Source organism: Alosa sapidissima, chromosome 23, assembly GCF_018492685.1.
Source record: "Alosa sapidissima isolate fAloSap1 chromosome 23, fAloSap1.pri, whole genome shotgun sequence".
Taxonomy (NCBI): Eukaryota; Metazoa; Chordata; class Actinopteri; order Clupeiformes; family Clupeidae; genus Alosa; species Alosa sapidissima.
This window is the reverse complement of record NC_055979.1, coordinates 16,886,031-16,902,480: the sequence shown is the minus strand read 5'-3', so window position 1 is coordinate 16,902,480 and position 16,450 is coordinate 16,886,031. Positions and strand designations below refer to the sequence as shown.

Below are 16,450 nucleotides of genomic sequence, written 5' to 3'. Positions count from 1 at the left end.
AACCTAGGGGGGCCAACTTAAATCAACACACACACTTGCACACACACACACACACACACACACCCAAACACACATCATAGAGAGAGTCATCTGGTTTTATCAAGACACGTGTATCAAAGTATCAAGAGTTAAGATTAGCCTGCTTGTCTCTCTGTCCAAACTGAGAGAGGATAAAGCGAGTAGAAATCTTCTGAAGAAAAATAAATACATTTTAGTGCAGCCAGTTCTTCGTACATCATGGTTTAAGTATGAGCTGATTAAAATAGCTCCCTGAGTAATGATGACTTTTTTTAAACTGTTCAACCCCTGTAATTTTCTATCAGTAACGTCATGTCAAACAGCATATTAGATGTACAAGAGGAAATGATCTAGGTTGGGGATTTTTTGGGGGTGGGGGGAGCTGTCTTTGCAACATGAAATCATGTATCATGTGACACTGCATGTGCATTATGTAGTCCTTTCACACTGGCGGCCTTATTTTTCGGTCCCTGGCAACAAAAGACTCCAGGTTTTGTGTACTAACAACATGTTCTGAATGCAGTCTGTCACTGAGAGGAAGTCTCTCTTCTCTCTCTCTCTCTCTCCTGTATCCCACTTCCTCTTAATGTGGTTGATTGATGCCATGGTTGCCATAGCTACTTAAGAGTTTGTGCTTCACTATTGTGCCAAAAAACCAACAGACTGTTTCTGTCCAAGCACGAGGAGACTGAAGAACGAGTGAAAAACTTTTAGGAGAAGTAATAGCAGGAGTAGTAGAAGTAGGAGCAGGAGCAGCATCAGCGGTAGCTTTCGTTTACTTGCACCCTCGTTCTTGCTCTCTCTTTTTAGGCCTGTTCATTCCTTGAGAATTGTTCACCCAGCTCAAAGTGGGTTTCCGAGCTTCAATGCATTTCAATACATTTTTTCTCGCCTTCTTCACTTCATTGCCAAATGGAGAGAGAGAAGGAGAGAGGCACTCTCATTAATCTTACTTCAGTGTTAATCTCAGTGTTTGGATGATGTGAGAGAGCCCTTGCAATCAAGATGGTGATAGGGGTAAACAACAGAGGGAGATAAACAGCAGGCTGTGTCCGTCTGTGAAATGCTTTCTGGAGATGGATGCCTTTACTGAAACGCTAGCCATAAAATCAGGGGGTGGAGGGGGGGTGCAAAGAGAGTGTGATCGGGATAAGGCGTGATACAGATTATCAACATGCTCACATGCTATCAGTCAACTCGCACAACCCATGCCAAAGCCTGCTGACCAGATAACCCAATCTGTACTGGGTGTACAGGCTGTGGTAGTATACCTTGTGTTCTCTTGTCTGTAACTCTTTCTTTCTTTCTCTCTCTCTTTTTTCTTTTCTTCGTCTCAAACACACACAGTTTCAGAGTCACACACAACAGTGGGGTTACAGACATGTTGCTCTTTTTTTCTCTCTCTCTTTGGCAAATTAATGATTTGGTCGTGACGAGAGGCAGGAGGAAATGTTGTAACCCAAGCCTCTTGTCTCTCCTCACCCCCTCTCTGCCCCTGTGGAGCACTGACAGAGAGAGCAGATATTTCACACATTACACACGTCACACAACACTTTCTGCCTCTTCTGGTTTCCCGACACACACACACACACACACATGCACGCAGGCACGCACGCACACACACACACACACACACACACACACACACACATACACTAATACACACACACACAAAACACTCATTCCCACAAACATATGCTTGCACACACCTTTCATTATCAAGCAGACAGGACACACACACACACACACACACACACATACACAGACTCTAAGATTAACACACTCACAAACACAAGCAAGCACACACACACACACACACACACACACACACACACACACACACACACACACACACACTCTCTAAGATTAACACACTCACAAACACAAGCAAGCACACACACACACACACACACACACACACACACACACACACACACACACACTCTAAGATTAACACACACTCACAAACACAAGCAAGCACACACACATACACACATGCAAGAAAAAGCTCACACCCCGGGAGAGGCTGCACAACATAAAGTTCCATATAAGGACATGCAGATGATGTCATGCACCCTAGCCTGGGAGCATGTGGTGAGCACATCTCTTATTGTTTGGTTTAGCTGTTGGAATGTCCACATCGCTGCTGCCGTGAGACTTGTGACTATGGCCAGAATGTGTTGGACAGGCTGAGTTTGGACGTGCATACCTAACAGGTAGGAAATTTAAAGAATAAGCCTCTATGGGAAAATGAGCATGCCACCACGCATAGTTTGTTTAACCAGTTGAGTCATAACGTTCATAGTTCGTACAGTGAGATTATTTCTTACTGTGTGTACACTTCATGATGTTCTGGAGTCAGGCTCCATTGACGGCTTTTATCATTTGACTTGCCTTTCAAATCATTGAGACTTTGTGAAACGTGAGAAGATTTCAGAAGTGACAGTGTTATTCTATGCAGTCCGGCATTTTCAAAAAGGTCTAACTTATGTGCTACGTCAAGTTTGTCAAAAGTCAAAGACAATTTAAGACTCTGCATTATAAGTTTTAATATCTTACCTATTATTTTTATTCATTTATAGTCTGTCCTGAAATGAAACAAACTAACTCTAACAAGCTAAGATGCAAATGAAAAATATGATGTCTTTCTGATCATTCAGCAGACTTGAGATAATTTATCCATGTGAAATACAACTTGATGTGTGGCTTAACACTGTTATGAAAACTAAAAAAATGCGTTCACCTTCACTAAATCATATTCAGCGTTAGCCTATAATTTAAAGAGAAATCTCCCTTACTAGAGAGAGACTAGTGTCACTATAATTGCAAGAAATTAAATTACATAAATGGAAAGACCACTGCAGATGTTACTAGAAGTCATCCGACATTGCATCACTGTGTCATTTTGTCATTATGACACTGAAGGCTAATTGTGGCACACAGAATAACTTGATGTCTTTATTAGGTGTTCCGCGACTGTAACCCTCTCTGTCATATACGTAAACATCTCAATTACATCTGTGAATAAAAGTCTTCAGCGAGACTTTCTGATTTCCTTCATCATCCATCCACACTCTTATTCTTTAGTTATCTTGTGTTCTTCTTTTTTGACGTGTGTGAAAAGATGATTGATGGCTTAAGAATGTTTTTCAGCCTTCGAAAATATAATAAGTACCTTTTCTAAATGTTATTAAAATGTCATTGCATTCTAAAACCTGTTTCAGGATGAGACTATCATGTCTGTATAGCAGCATTTTAATTGGACATGACCTGCTTTCCCTCTACAAGTGACTTTAAAACAGTGTGGATTTACAGAAATTCAACTCGAACATATAGACTCAACTCTGCATTTTTGGGTCTTTACATCACTTCCCCCGTGTCCTTTTTTTCATACACATTTGGCAACATGGCTAGTGAGGAAGATAAGATCCATCACTGGAGAGGAATACCTGCTTTAACGGCATTCAACAGAAAGTGCTCCCTCTACTGGCCAAAAAGAGAGAGACCGAGAGCGAGCGAGAGACAGAGAAAGGGTGAGAGAAACACAGAGAAGTCATCATCAGAGACTTTCATTCCCAAACACAGTGGTCATTTAAAGGGAAGCAGATGTGGTCACGATACACCCCGTAAACACAACAGTGGGGCATTTCCCTGACAAGCAAACAATGCCTTTATAATGGGATTTGCTCCAAGTTAAAAAAGGAGCAGGCACACTTCCCTCCCACAGAAGGGAAAAGGACAAATGAACAGTGCTACACATAGGGACTTATTGAGGCACTCCTACGTGGATCAGGGAGTACAAATTAAGTTGCCTTTAGGCTATATAAAACCAACCTCTTATGCCTTGTGTTTAGAACCCAATATGTCAACAGAGCATTTGTGGAATCGTTTTTTTTTTTTTAATTTATTGGCAATTTCATAAAAAAACACTCCAGGATGGATCCCATGTACTGTACTTGAATTCATCCACAAAACACAACGTTCTGCCAACTGCATCTTATGGTTCCACTGTTGAATTACTTACTGTTGAAACCTAAATCTATAGACTTTTTTCTTTCATAGTTACACAGAGGTGGAAGTTCACTCCATTCCAACTGCAAAATTTCTCAAGCATAAAAACAATAATGATCACTCTGTTCCATGACTGGCCTCATAGTTCTACCTCTACCCATGGAAGAACATATCTTATTATACCTCATCATATCGTATAAACCTCTTTTTTTAATTCCTGTGAACTTGTGTCTTAAAACTTCTGGCTTAACATAAAACTTACTAACATAAAACACACTTGCTCTTTACTGTTCTTTCATTCCCTTAAGCTACACCTTGCTGCCAGTTGGGTCTTGGTAGATTAAAACATTAGCTGTCAGCACTAACGTTTCTCTTAATCAGCTGTTTCATTCCACTATGACATGTACGGCACATTGGATTGATATGGCAAAGTCAGTGAGTGAGTGGACATAATTTGTTTTCCAGTTGAATGGACCACTAACGTCCGCACTCAGTTAAGATGAAGAAACAGAAGGAGAGCCTGCTCCACTAGACACACACACACACACACACACAGATGAGCTAAGGGATCTGATCTGAGATAATTGGGGTTTTGGTTTCAGCCACCGAGTGGACCCACACCCTGCTGGACATCGGACAATATGTCTTTCATGCAGTTTTTCTGCCTCTCTTTTTCTCCCTCTCTTTTTCTCTCTCCATGTGTGTGTCCCTCTCTTGCACTCTATGTTGATCTTAGACTTATGTGTCCATCAGAGGGAATGATATTGTGTAAAGTTTCTGTATGTTTTAATGACTTACTAGCTGGAACATGCCTTTGAAAACAAATTGTGCCATGTTTCAATTCTAAAGTTGATTGAATGCTCTCTCTTCTCTCTCTCTCTCTCTCTCTCTCTCTCTCTCTCTCTCTCTCTCTCTCTCTCTCTCTCTCTCTCTCTCTCTCACACACACACACACACACACACACACATATACACAGACAGACACACGCACACAACAGACAATAATTTGCTGTCTTTCACGCACACACACACACAAGATGTATATCTACATTTATCTGAAATATCTACTGCTTCCATTCCACAGTCATTCACATGCAGCGCAGTATATCAGCAGAAAGAAATTCCATGTTATTCAGTCCACTAGCAACAACAGGACCAAAACACTGTCCAAGTAGAAACCTCCCGTAGCGAGAGGAGATGTAACATATAGCTCTATCGCATCACCACATCTCAAATCAACATCCTGGGCTTTAGAGGCAGCCCCCATCAGGCACTTATCCGTTCCCGTCATCTAGCGAGAGCCGTGCCACCGGCATCTGCTCTCCCCAACTCCTGTTCGTGCCTCCCGGCTCTGTTATTGTAGTGTTCTGTTCCTATGACACAGCATGGCTTCTCCAGGGAGGAGCTGCAGTTTCACTGAAACGTAATTACCCCCCTCAAAAAAAAAGAAGTAGTTATGCGATTAGCATCTAAGGAATACATGTCACTTCCTCCCGTGGGATGGAAGCTCTGCTTGAGTAGAACTGGCACTCTGGAGATGATTCAGGTACTGTGTCGTATGACAATACTGTAGTGAGAAATAGAAATACTAGTGTATTTGTATCACTGTGCCGGAGCATTAATGGAAAGAATTTACAAAAGGGCTTGTGAAGAACACTGCATGAGTAATGCACACCTAAAAAAAAAATGCAAATTCACACTGCACTGCACGCAGAAAAAAAAAGAAAATGTATCCAAATTCACACCAACACTGAAGCTGTGTTGGACACACTAATGTGTACACTTTTACAGCAAAGTAAAATTAGAATATTCAGTATTATACCCCTTATAATATAAAAAGATAATAATCATAATTAGTAGCTGAGAAGTGGGAAAAAATCTGTCTGCAATCTACATGGCATAATGTCCTCTGAGGGTTCCCTATACTGTACGTGGAGCTGAATATTGGAGCTGAGTAGAAACACAGAGCAGTGGTACTTTACCAAATTTTGGTGCCATATGTTATATGACTATTCCAAGTATACAAAATTCAAATGACCTTTAAATAATGTCAGAACTTAGGATTCAGTGGTGTTTATGAATGTGAAAATGATCCATGCTGTGTGGCATGGGGAATTTCTCCTCTTCTGGTCCGCTCCCTTGGTATGTATCAAATGCTGTTTCATTACCACTTCAGTTTCACTTGCTTTGATCAAGTCTGTCTCCAACATGGTGGAACATGTGGAAAACGTTTAAGAAAGTACTCCCAGAGTCCCTACCCTGTCTCCAAATCCCCTCAGCAGAGCAAAGAGGTGACATTCTCTCTCTATCTCCCTCCCTGCTAACCTCGCTCTTTCTATAAGTATAAGTATATAGTATAAGTAAGTATATATACTTTTTTGATCCCGTGAGGGAAATTTGGTCTCTGCATTTAACCCAATCGGTGAATTAGTGAAACACAAACAGCACACAGTGTACACACAGTGAGGTGAAGCACACTAATCCCGGCGCAGTGAGCTGCCTGCAACCACAGCGGCGCTCGGGGAGCAGTGAGGGGTTAGGTGCCTTGCTCAAGGGCACTTCAGCCGCGGCCCACTGGTCGGGGCTCGAACCGGCAACCCTCCGGTTACAAGTCCAGAGTGCTAACCAGTGGGCCACGGCTGCCCATAATTCTGCCCTCGTCCCTCACTCAAACGTCCACATTGAGAGGCATACACATTTGGGCGCACATACACAGACACACAGACAAAGACACGCACACACACACACATGCGCAGACCCACACATATGCAGACAGAGACGCAGAGAGAGGGACCCACCCTGTCCCTCTGACATCATTTAATCTACCAGGAGCTACGTGGAATTAGTGAGTGCTGGGAGAAAACCTCTGTTTATACAGCCAAGCTGTAATTGCCTCTGGAAGAAGGGGAATTCCTTTAAATATAAAACCACCAAGGGAAGGTGGTGGAGTTTCGCATGTGGAGGTGAGGAAGGGAGGAGGAGAGGGCTAGGGGGGCATAGGAACCCCCTAATTAGGCGATTTTTCCATGCCAGTGCGACATCTGCAGAGTTCACTGGCAGCTGTGTGTTCTGCAGTCAAAACATCCCTTCCAGGGCTGGCGGCACGAGGCCCGCCGAAAAAACATGCCAGCCACTCTGACCCTAGTTTCCCCCTGTGTGTTGCCCGGAACATATACTCTCTCTCTCTTTCTTGCATACCCTGTACGTGAAAAGTGTTCGCTCCCTCTGAAACAACATCTTGGGTTTTGAATGAAATATGAGTGTTCAGTCTTTCAGTACATATGACTGCCAAAAAAGTCAACATGAAAAACCCATTACACCTTGACAGTGGTATTATGTTAAACACGTGGGCGTCTAATAGTTTTCTTAAAAGGGATGTACAGTTAATGGATTTTTTTTACATATCTTAGTGAAATGCTGTGAAACAACTCACAAGAGAGTGTTGAAATGCACTCACTGAAAGTACATTATATTCCACTTTCTATTAACTACAAATGCTTTTCCTTCTTTTTTTCTTTTCCAGATTAAAGTTGCTGATAGACCAGGAGAAGGCCTACCAGGAGCGAAAGGAAGAAGAGCAGCAGAGAAAACTGTCCAGTCTGCAGGAGGAGCTCACCAAGCTCAAGTCATTTGCCCTGCTGGTCGTTGACGAACAGCAGCACCTCACAGAGCAGCTCACTCAACAGACAGCGAAGGTCCAGGAGCTGACCGCTTCTGCCTCCCAGGCACAGGAGGCCCTCAGCTCAGCCCAGGCACTGACCCAAGAGGAAGAGAGCAAAGTCCTCCAGTTAGAGACAGAGCTCCGTGACCAAGCCACTCACTTCCACCAGGAGGAGGAAGCCATGACTGCCAAGCTGATCAGCGAGGATGCCCAGAACAGACAGCTCCGCCAGAAGTTGTCGACCCTCAGCCGGCAGCTGGACGAGCTGGAGGAAACCAACAAGACCCTTCGTCGGGCCGAGGAGGAGCTCCAGGAACTGAGGGACAAGATAGGCCGGGGGGAATGTGGCAACTCCAGTCTGGTCTCTGAGGTGGAAGAGCTGAGGAAAAGGGTCATGGAAATGGAGGGCAAAGATGAGGAGCTGATCAAGATGGAGGACCAGTGTCGTGATCTCAACAGAAAGCTGGAGAAGGAGGCCAGCCAGAGCCGAAGCCTAAAGGCAGAGGTGGACAAACTCAATCAGAGGATCACGGAACTGGAGAAGTTGGAAGATGCTTTTGGTAAAAGCAAACAGGAATGCAGCACACTCAAATGCAACCTGGAGAAAGAGAGGACTGTGACTAAGCACCTATCGAATGAGCTGGATGTCCTCAAGGTCAGGATAAAAGAACTTGAGACCATTGAGGGTCAGCTAGAGAAGACCGAGCTCACGCTGAAAGAGGACCTCACCAAGCTGAAGACCTTTACGGTCATGCTGGTGGATGAACGTAAGACTATGGCCGAAAAGCTGAAGCAAATGGAAGACAAGATGCAGAACAGCACTAGTAAACTACAGGCAGAGCAAGACAAGGTCACCAGTGTGACTGAGAAACTGATTGAGGAAAGCAAGAAAGCCCTGAAGGCCAAGGCTGAGCTGGAAGAGAGGATGCACAGTGCCACCAAGGACAGAGATGAGCTCAGAGCCAAGCTCAAGGTGGAAGAGGAGAAGAGCAACGACCTACAGTCCAAGCTTACTATGATGAAGAAGCGGGTGCAGTCTCTCGAGGCTGTGGAGAGGGAAGTCATGAGAAACCGAGCCAAAGAGGAGCACATCAAGTCACCTACCCCGAACCGCTTTCAGCAGGAGGATAACAAGATTAAGGATCTCACCCAGGAAGTGGAGAGGCTGAGGAGGAAACTCAAGGAGATGAGGGTCGTTGAAGATGATCTGCTGAAGACAGAGGATGAGTTTGAGACACTGGAGAAACGATACTCCAATGAACAGGAGCGAGCCAAGGTCTTGATGGAGGAGCTGGAGATCTCCAGGAATGAGCTGTCCAAGTACCAGCTGGCAGAGAAGGAGTCCTCCAACCAGGAACATATGCTTTACAAGCGCCTAAAAGAGGAAGAGGCCAAATCTAGCCACCTTACCAGAGAGGTGGAGGCCCTCAAGGAGAAGATCCATGAGTTCATGGGCACTGAGGAGTCTATCTGCCGTGTGAAATCAGATCACACCGTTCTCCAGAGAAGGCTGACCCAGCAAGAGTTGAGAAACAAGGAGCTGGCCAGAGAGATGGAGAACCTCACCCGCGAACTGGAGAGATACCGTCGCATCAGCAAAACTTTACGGCCAGGCATGAACGGCAGACGATTCTCAGACCTGCACGTCTCCACGAAAGAGGTGCAGACTGATCCGACGGACATCCTTCCTCCGAACTACAAAAGCTTAGCTCCACTGGAATGTGCTGTGGTGAATGGGAAGCTGTATGAGGAGAGTGACCCTGAAGATGACCCTAATTACAATGAGGTTCATATCACTAAAGGTAATGCCTCCCTTATCAACAACGTCAACAACCTGAACAACAACATGAGGCGAGCAAGAGTTCCCTTCATGAAAACCAAAGAAAACCAACACCCCATTAACGGCAAAGTGTCCCCAAGACAGAATGGGAACCATGCCCAACAAGGGGATGTGTTTCTAACACACAGCCCTGGTCAGCCTCTGCACATCAAAGTCACACCAGATCATGGCCACAACACGGCGACCCTGGAGATTACCAGCCCCACCACTGAGAATGCTCAGTCCTATACCAGCACTGCAGTCATCCCCACAAGCGGTGCTCCACCCAAGCAACGAATCACAATCATCCAGAACACATCCATCACCCCTCCCATGAAAACCAAAGGCTCCTTGTCGTCGGACAGCCCCTGCAGTCCAGACCAAGCCATGTCTCCCTTCACCATGGCAGCCTATTCCCGAGCGATGACGCCAGACTCCTCGGGGTCAGTTACACCTGACAGAGCCATGTCCCCCATCCAGATTGTCTCTGTCACCACAGGCACCCCAGATCGTTCCCAGCCTGCAGAGCCATTGGAGGTGACCAGTGGCCATGCCGTTTTCCGTGTCAGCCCAGAAAGGCAGAACAGCTGGCAAGTCCAAAGGTCCAACAGCACAGGCTCAAATGTGATCACCACTGAGGACAACAAAATCCACATTCACCTAGGGAGCCCTTACATTCAGGCCATTAACAGCACCTCTAGGCCAATGAGTCCCTGTTGTTCACCTGGGCAGGAGCAAAGAACTCCGGTGTTAACCAATGGCACTCCCACCAAAGGCAACAACAAAATCACCAGTAGCATCACTATAAAACCCACTTCCTCCCCACTCCCGCGGCCACAGATTACAGTAAGTAACATCTATGACTGACCCAGTTCACCAAGCACCCCTACCCACACCTTAGAGTAGTAATTTATCCAACCCCCAACTCCAATCCATGTGCCCAATCCCATACAATCCCACCCATTTGTGTTAACCCTAAACCCCCTCCTGTTTAGTTTTACTTGACCATATTATACCATTTAGAATGTTCAACCACAGCACTTTTTCTGTTTGTTTGTTTGTTTGTTTGTTTGTTTGCATTGTTTAGTCAGACATTTGTTTGTTTGTTTGTTTGCATTGTTTAGTCAGACATTGGGGGGAATATACTGTATGTGTCTGCATGACCAAAAAGTGCGGGGAGAAAGGATGAACTAAAGCGGGATAACTAAGTGAAAGTTCTAGTATACTAAACTTAATTTTAGCCTTGGCTGTCTTGTGTGTGCACTTACTGTACTTGCTTTTCATGAGAAATTACCATGTACTGAGACTATTCACGGATGTACCTTTTATTTTGCTTATGCATCATATATACACATAAATGACTTGCATTTGTTATGTTGAATATTTCTTTTCTAATAATTAAAACAGTTAATGTTGTTACGTATAATTTCTTATTTTTCCATCAGTGTCTGAAAAACACTTCATGAAACACATATGTTTTCATTTTCTTTAAGTCAAGCATGCCTCAGAACATGGTAATGTAGTGAAGAATGCAGTTGGTCTACTTGTTCCTCACATGTGGACGTTTGCATGTGCTGTCATTATCCCCTTTGTTGGTACATACCCTTTAAATTACAACACATAATTTGAAATTAAATTTCAACAGAACAGCCTTGTTCTGTTTTAAAGGATATGCAACTATGTTCATACAAATTCATCTCACATTCATCTCGCATATGGATACAAAATCTACAATGACTCTATGAAAGAAAGCCAAAACACACTGAGTAAAAATCACACGCCTTCTATACATAAAATTCCTAAAGATTTAGGCAACTTCAGGCAAATTAAAGAACTCTTTTTACAACTGGGGCTCTGAGAACTCTGTGTTAACATTCAGAGTTTATTGAAAGGAGGGAAAAAGAATTCTGACATATGTTTGCTTGGCTGAGTTTAATTCATAGGCTGATGTCATAGTTTCTCCCGATATCCAAAACACAGAAACCCAGTAACTGTGAGCTGAGACTTGCATGGGTGAGTTTGCAGTCTCTCTCAGTGATACAATGGAAATTCAGTTCACAGTTGGGGTGAGTTAACTGTTTACGTGACCTTAATTTACATTTATTCTACAGTTAACAGTAATTATATGAGAAATTGAGAAAAAAAAAGAATATTTATGGCAATCTTAATTTCTATTTTCATTCAGCATTAGACAAAAAGTAATTTAAGCAGCACTGTTTCAGAACACCAAAAGAAAAAAAAAATTGTCTTAATAGTATTTTTTGAGTGAGTTTATCTATTTTAGAGAATACATGTAATGTTGCTTTAATAATAATAATAATAATAACAATAATAATAATAATAATAATAATAAACATTTCCAAGGCAAAATAAACTCACTCTGGTCAAAAGGTCAATGTGAGAAGCAGATGTCACACATTTCATCTGAAACGCTATGAGGTCATTCTCCCTGTGAGCGCGCTATGCACTTTTGGTCCTCTTCAAACTGGGGAAAACATCACTAAAATATACTGCATTTATACGAACATCAACTACAACTGCACACTTTGGAAATAGCTGATAAATGTGTAGGCCTTACACTTGTCAATGCAATAAAACACTCAGCAGGCTATTTCGTTAATTGCAATACTCACAGACAAAAACATATGATTTTTTTAATGATTGCTGTGATACACTAACTGGCCTCCCCATTGGAAGCACCCTCTCCCTTCCTTCCAAGAAACATAGAAACCTTAAGATTACTGTTCTTTAGTATACTTGCCATTTGTACTGTACTGCTTTGTGCAACCCTTCCAGATCAGACATAAAACAGCTGTGGATCCAGCGCAGCCATAGTCCGACAGACACAAAGACTGCAGCGGCCAGGAAAACACCCTTTGACTCACTATTAATGTACAGAGCTGGCTATGTCAAGCGTTAAATTGATTCAGGCTGGAATTTTTTCACAGTCTGGAAGCTGGATCTCTGTTTCTGTCTATGGGAGCACCATTACAGTAAGTGGCAGTCTGAATGGGATGCTGTTCATCCAGGGCAGCTGTTATATTTTGCCACCTCAATGTACAGTCATCTCAGTGGTGGCCACTGGCCAGAAAGCAACTTGGCTGCTCTAAACAAAAATGGATGTGGATAGAATTAAACAAAAAAAAGTGGACCATAGTGAAGTTTATTTTCACCAATTGAACAGAAAATTAATGATGCAACAGTGATCTATTTTGAAATCTATACATCCATTTCATGCCATCTTATTTTAAAGACCTTCTAAGTATACAACCAAAGACTATGTTCATGTGCTCTTTTTTCCCCTGATATTTTTACCACGATGATCTGTTGCGGTGGCAAGTCATCACCAGAGTGTGCCAACGTTATGAGCACCTCACTTGGTGCCAGCCAAAAAGGCGAATGGGGGTTTTAGCATGTGTAGTCTACACAGACGGCAAATGACAGTGAAATTCACATTGCCTCATTGTTACGGACAATAAACCCGGAGGATAAAATAAACCATTTGGCCGAGGCAGGCCCCAACTCCGCGGGGTGAGTGTAAGCGGATCCCTGAGAGCCGTATCCTCTGAAAACGGTGTCTCCTGACGCCCGTCAGAGCTCCAAACAAACGCTGTGTTTGGTTTCCGTGGAGACGCTCGTGCCAGCACCTCTGTGAGTGAACTGCTGGCCCGCACTTGGCAAAGGGGAAGTGCTTACTCCAACTCCTGGCTTTACGACTCCAAAGGGAGGACACTTTTAATTACATGTCATTATACGTTAAAACTACAAGCACTCTGACATGACCTACACTGAATTTTCTGGTACATTACCTCCACCACAGGCACGGCATGACCCAATTCTCAAATCCATGTCCTGCATGAATTTCATAGACGTGGTTCAGTACGCGTATTTTTGAAAAGTTCATTCTCAAAACCATAAAGCAACTCCCTCATGCTGTTGTACCCCACGATAGCTGCTCATAAATTGGCCTCAATTTGCCTCCCCGACTCCCAGGATAAAAGAGGACAGGGGTTTACAAAATGGGGGAGGTATAGGAAGACGACTGATGAAACAGTATGTAACATCTCTCTCACTTCTTCACCCCCTTTCTCTGGATAAGATGTGCACCTTAGAAGTCCTCCTCCTCAATCTATCACACCGCAGGCGAAACTGCTAAGGTAGCTAAGGTAAAAACTATGGCGGCGGCTGAGTCGAAAGGGGCTGAAATGATTGCAGGGTGATGACAATCACAAAAGCATTCCTGCAGTGACATCACTCCCTGGCATAGGAGAAGCCAGAGCCGGAGCATTAGACGAACGAGGAGACTGATTGTGCAGCAAACAGCTTAGAGACCAAAAATCTCACTGGAGTCATTCACAGTGACGTTTCACAGATCAGAGTAAATCGATTCAACACCTGTCTTACCCCTACTCCGACCTCTAATACCCCCCCCCCCCCCACCCCATCAACCCCATTCTATTTCCTTCTCCTACTCTCCTGACATCATCCTAACTCTCTCCTTTTATCCTTAGAGTGGATATCCTTAGAGTATGACAGAAAAATTAGCTGAAATTTAACAGAGATGAGTGAGTTCAGTTCCAGACAAGAGCTGGATGAAAGATGCTGTTATTCCTTGAACCCATGTGCATGTGGCCGTAGAGAGTCTTGTTGCATGGTTGCATTAGTTGTTTACTGCATGATGTGCATGCTGTTGTGTTGATCTAACCACATCATCTCATGTAATTTATTCCTCTATGAGTCTACTCCTTTGCCTTACCAACTTTGTTTCATCAGTCTAAACACCTTTCTATTAATGTCAACGTTAAAAGATGAGTCTGAGTCGTAATATCATGGCAGCATTTAAGAATATCCATCACGGTTTAGCGGGCAAGCTACATCCATAGCCCAGTCAGTGAGGGCAACAAACCTTGGACTTTACCCAAATCTCAGAGTCATTAAAGACAAATTTCTTCTGATGATTACTAACAAATGATTAAGTATCTTCAGAAGAACATCAGCTGTGCAAGTATTTATTTTGTAGTTTGCCAGGATCTCATAACAGAATGTAGGCTTTCACTTAATGTGCAAAACAATACCATAAAAAAACATACACGGTCAAAACAATAGTCATTGAAAATGCATTGGAAAAACCCTTTGGGGGAAAAGGACAGCACCATCTTGTGGTGTATGTTGAATATAATCATGAGATTCGACTGCAGGGCTCATTCTCTCAGCTGCTTGCACCATATATTTTTCTGGCATCAGCTGCACATAACATAACTTTACAATTTATATATAAGACATCCAAATCTCTGCCCACAAACCTATTGAATCTAATTAGGTGGTGTAGAGCAGCGATCACAAGAAAATATGCAGCAGGATTGAGAAACAATATTCAGATATACACAGGAGAGATGTTAAATTCCTTGTACTGAATGTAGGGGATTTCCCACAGTGGGCAATCAACAATTAAACCTATTTCATATTAAACCACATGACGCAGGATACAATGACAATACACAGTTGGCTGGCAGCAGTCACAAACGCACTGCATATTGCACCCAGGATACATAACGCCCCTCCTTCACAGTGCCACGCGTGCTGCCCAACCAAAGAACCAAAGCAGCAAAAAACCAAATTCACCAACAAAGCAACCTTTGTGCACAAACAAAAACAGCCTCACCAACAGAGCAGCATTCGTAAACATTTCACTGGGGTTATCAGGCAGGCACCTTCCTTCATCTGTGTTTCATTGAATTAGGCCCATGACACCTCCAGAAGGATCAACAGGTGTATGCTATAGGTGTATTCCGTATTCCTGATAACGCCTCTTTTTCAGAAGTATGATATCACAGTGTTTCCCACAGAATTGTATTGAATTTGTGGTGGTTGGTTTGCAGATTTAGCTTGAATGGAACAGTTTTTAACAAATTAGCACAGCATGGTTATGATGCTAACCAAATTTAAGCACAATTTAGTACAACCTGGAAAATCATTGTGTGGTGGTCAATGTTGATATTGTGGTAGGCCGCTACAAATAAGTCAATGTATAGGAAATGCTGGGAAATGGGAATGGCAATGGGAAACACTGTATCAGAATGAACAGGCGTGTCATAGGACTGTGTGTCGGTGGCCTGAATATGCTAGAACTGTGCTGTCTACCGTCACTGTCATACTGTCAATATTCCATACCTTTGTGTCTTTCCAACAGATACCTCTTGAAGCATTCCGACGCCCTGGTCCCACAAGGATTCCCAAACCGAAGCCCTATGGTGGATCAAAAGGGGCAAACAATGCTGTCAACGCAGGGATAAGCAAGACACCTCAGACATCACAGACACTTCAGAATACAGCCAAAAATATACCCAACAATTTAAATGTGGTGAACCGCTCATCAAAAACATAGATACCTTATTTCATTAGTTGATTATCTCACATATTTTTGCGTCATTGGTGCTCTAAGTTTGACCTAATTTCATTCATTGTCTTTTGGATACCATACAGTATAGTCCAACTGAGTGATTGACAAGAGACAAGGTCTCTGGCTATTTTCAAAAAGCAAGCCCTGCACGGTTTAATGAAAAGGTGGACAATGCAGACCATTTCAGTTTTACAAGGTGCTTCAGTCCTTTTTGTAATTGTGTATTATGTTACTGTCTTGAACACAGCTGTTTAATGTAACTGTCACATCATTAAATCTCTCAATATGGCATTAGTGATATGCACATCGTAGCAATAATGTATATAAATAATAAATTGTTGTTGTTGGTAGACTAATTAGTTTCCTATCTTCCAGTTTAATGCCAATGTACTTGACATTTTTAAAATGTGACAATCACTGTATTTGATGGTTATGTTAATAAAGATTATGTTTTTGTATATAGGCCTACTTGACTGGTCAATGGTAGCCTCTGTCCCCTGCGTAGAAAAAACATAGACAGTAAGAGGAAAAACTCACAGTAG

General features: G+C 43.1%; 1 protein-coding gene across 2 annotated transcripts in view; it reads left to right on the top strand.

The window, feature by feature from the left end:
- filip1l (filamin A interacting protein 1-like) overlaps positions 1-16,366 on the top strand; it is a 74,249-nt gene extending 57,883 nt beyond the window's left edge. The window contains exons 5-6 of one of the 2 annotated variants that reach the window (XM_042079803.1): positions 7,552-10,354; positions 15,699-16,366. In XM_042079803.1, the coding sequence (XP_041935737.1) occupies positions 7,552-10,354; positions 15,699-15,893 (2,998 nt within the window). In that variant the 3' untranslated portion in view covers positions 15,894-16,366. Of the gene's footprint in view, positions 1-2,108; positions 2,235-7,551; positions 10,355-15,698 lie in introns of those variants that run through there. The other variant, XR_006026691.1, reaches the window with a different exon arrangement.
- The last annotated feature ends 84 nt before the right edge of the window (positions 16,367-16,450 follow it).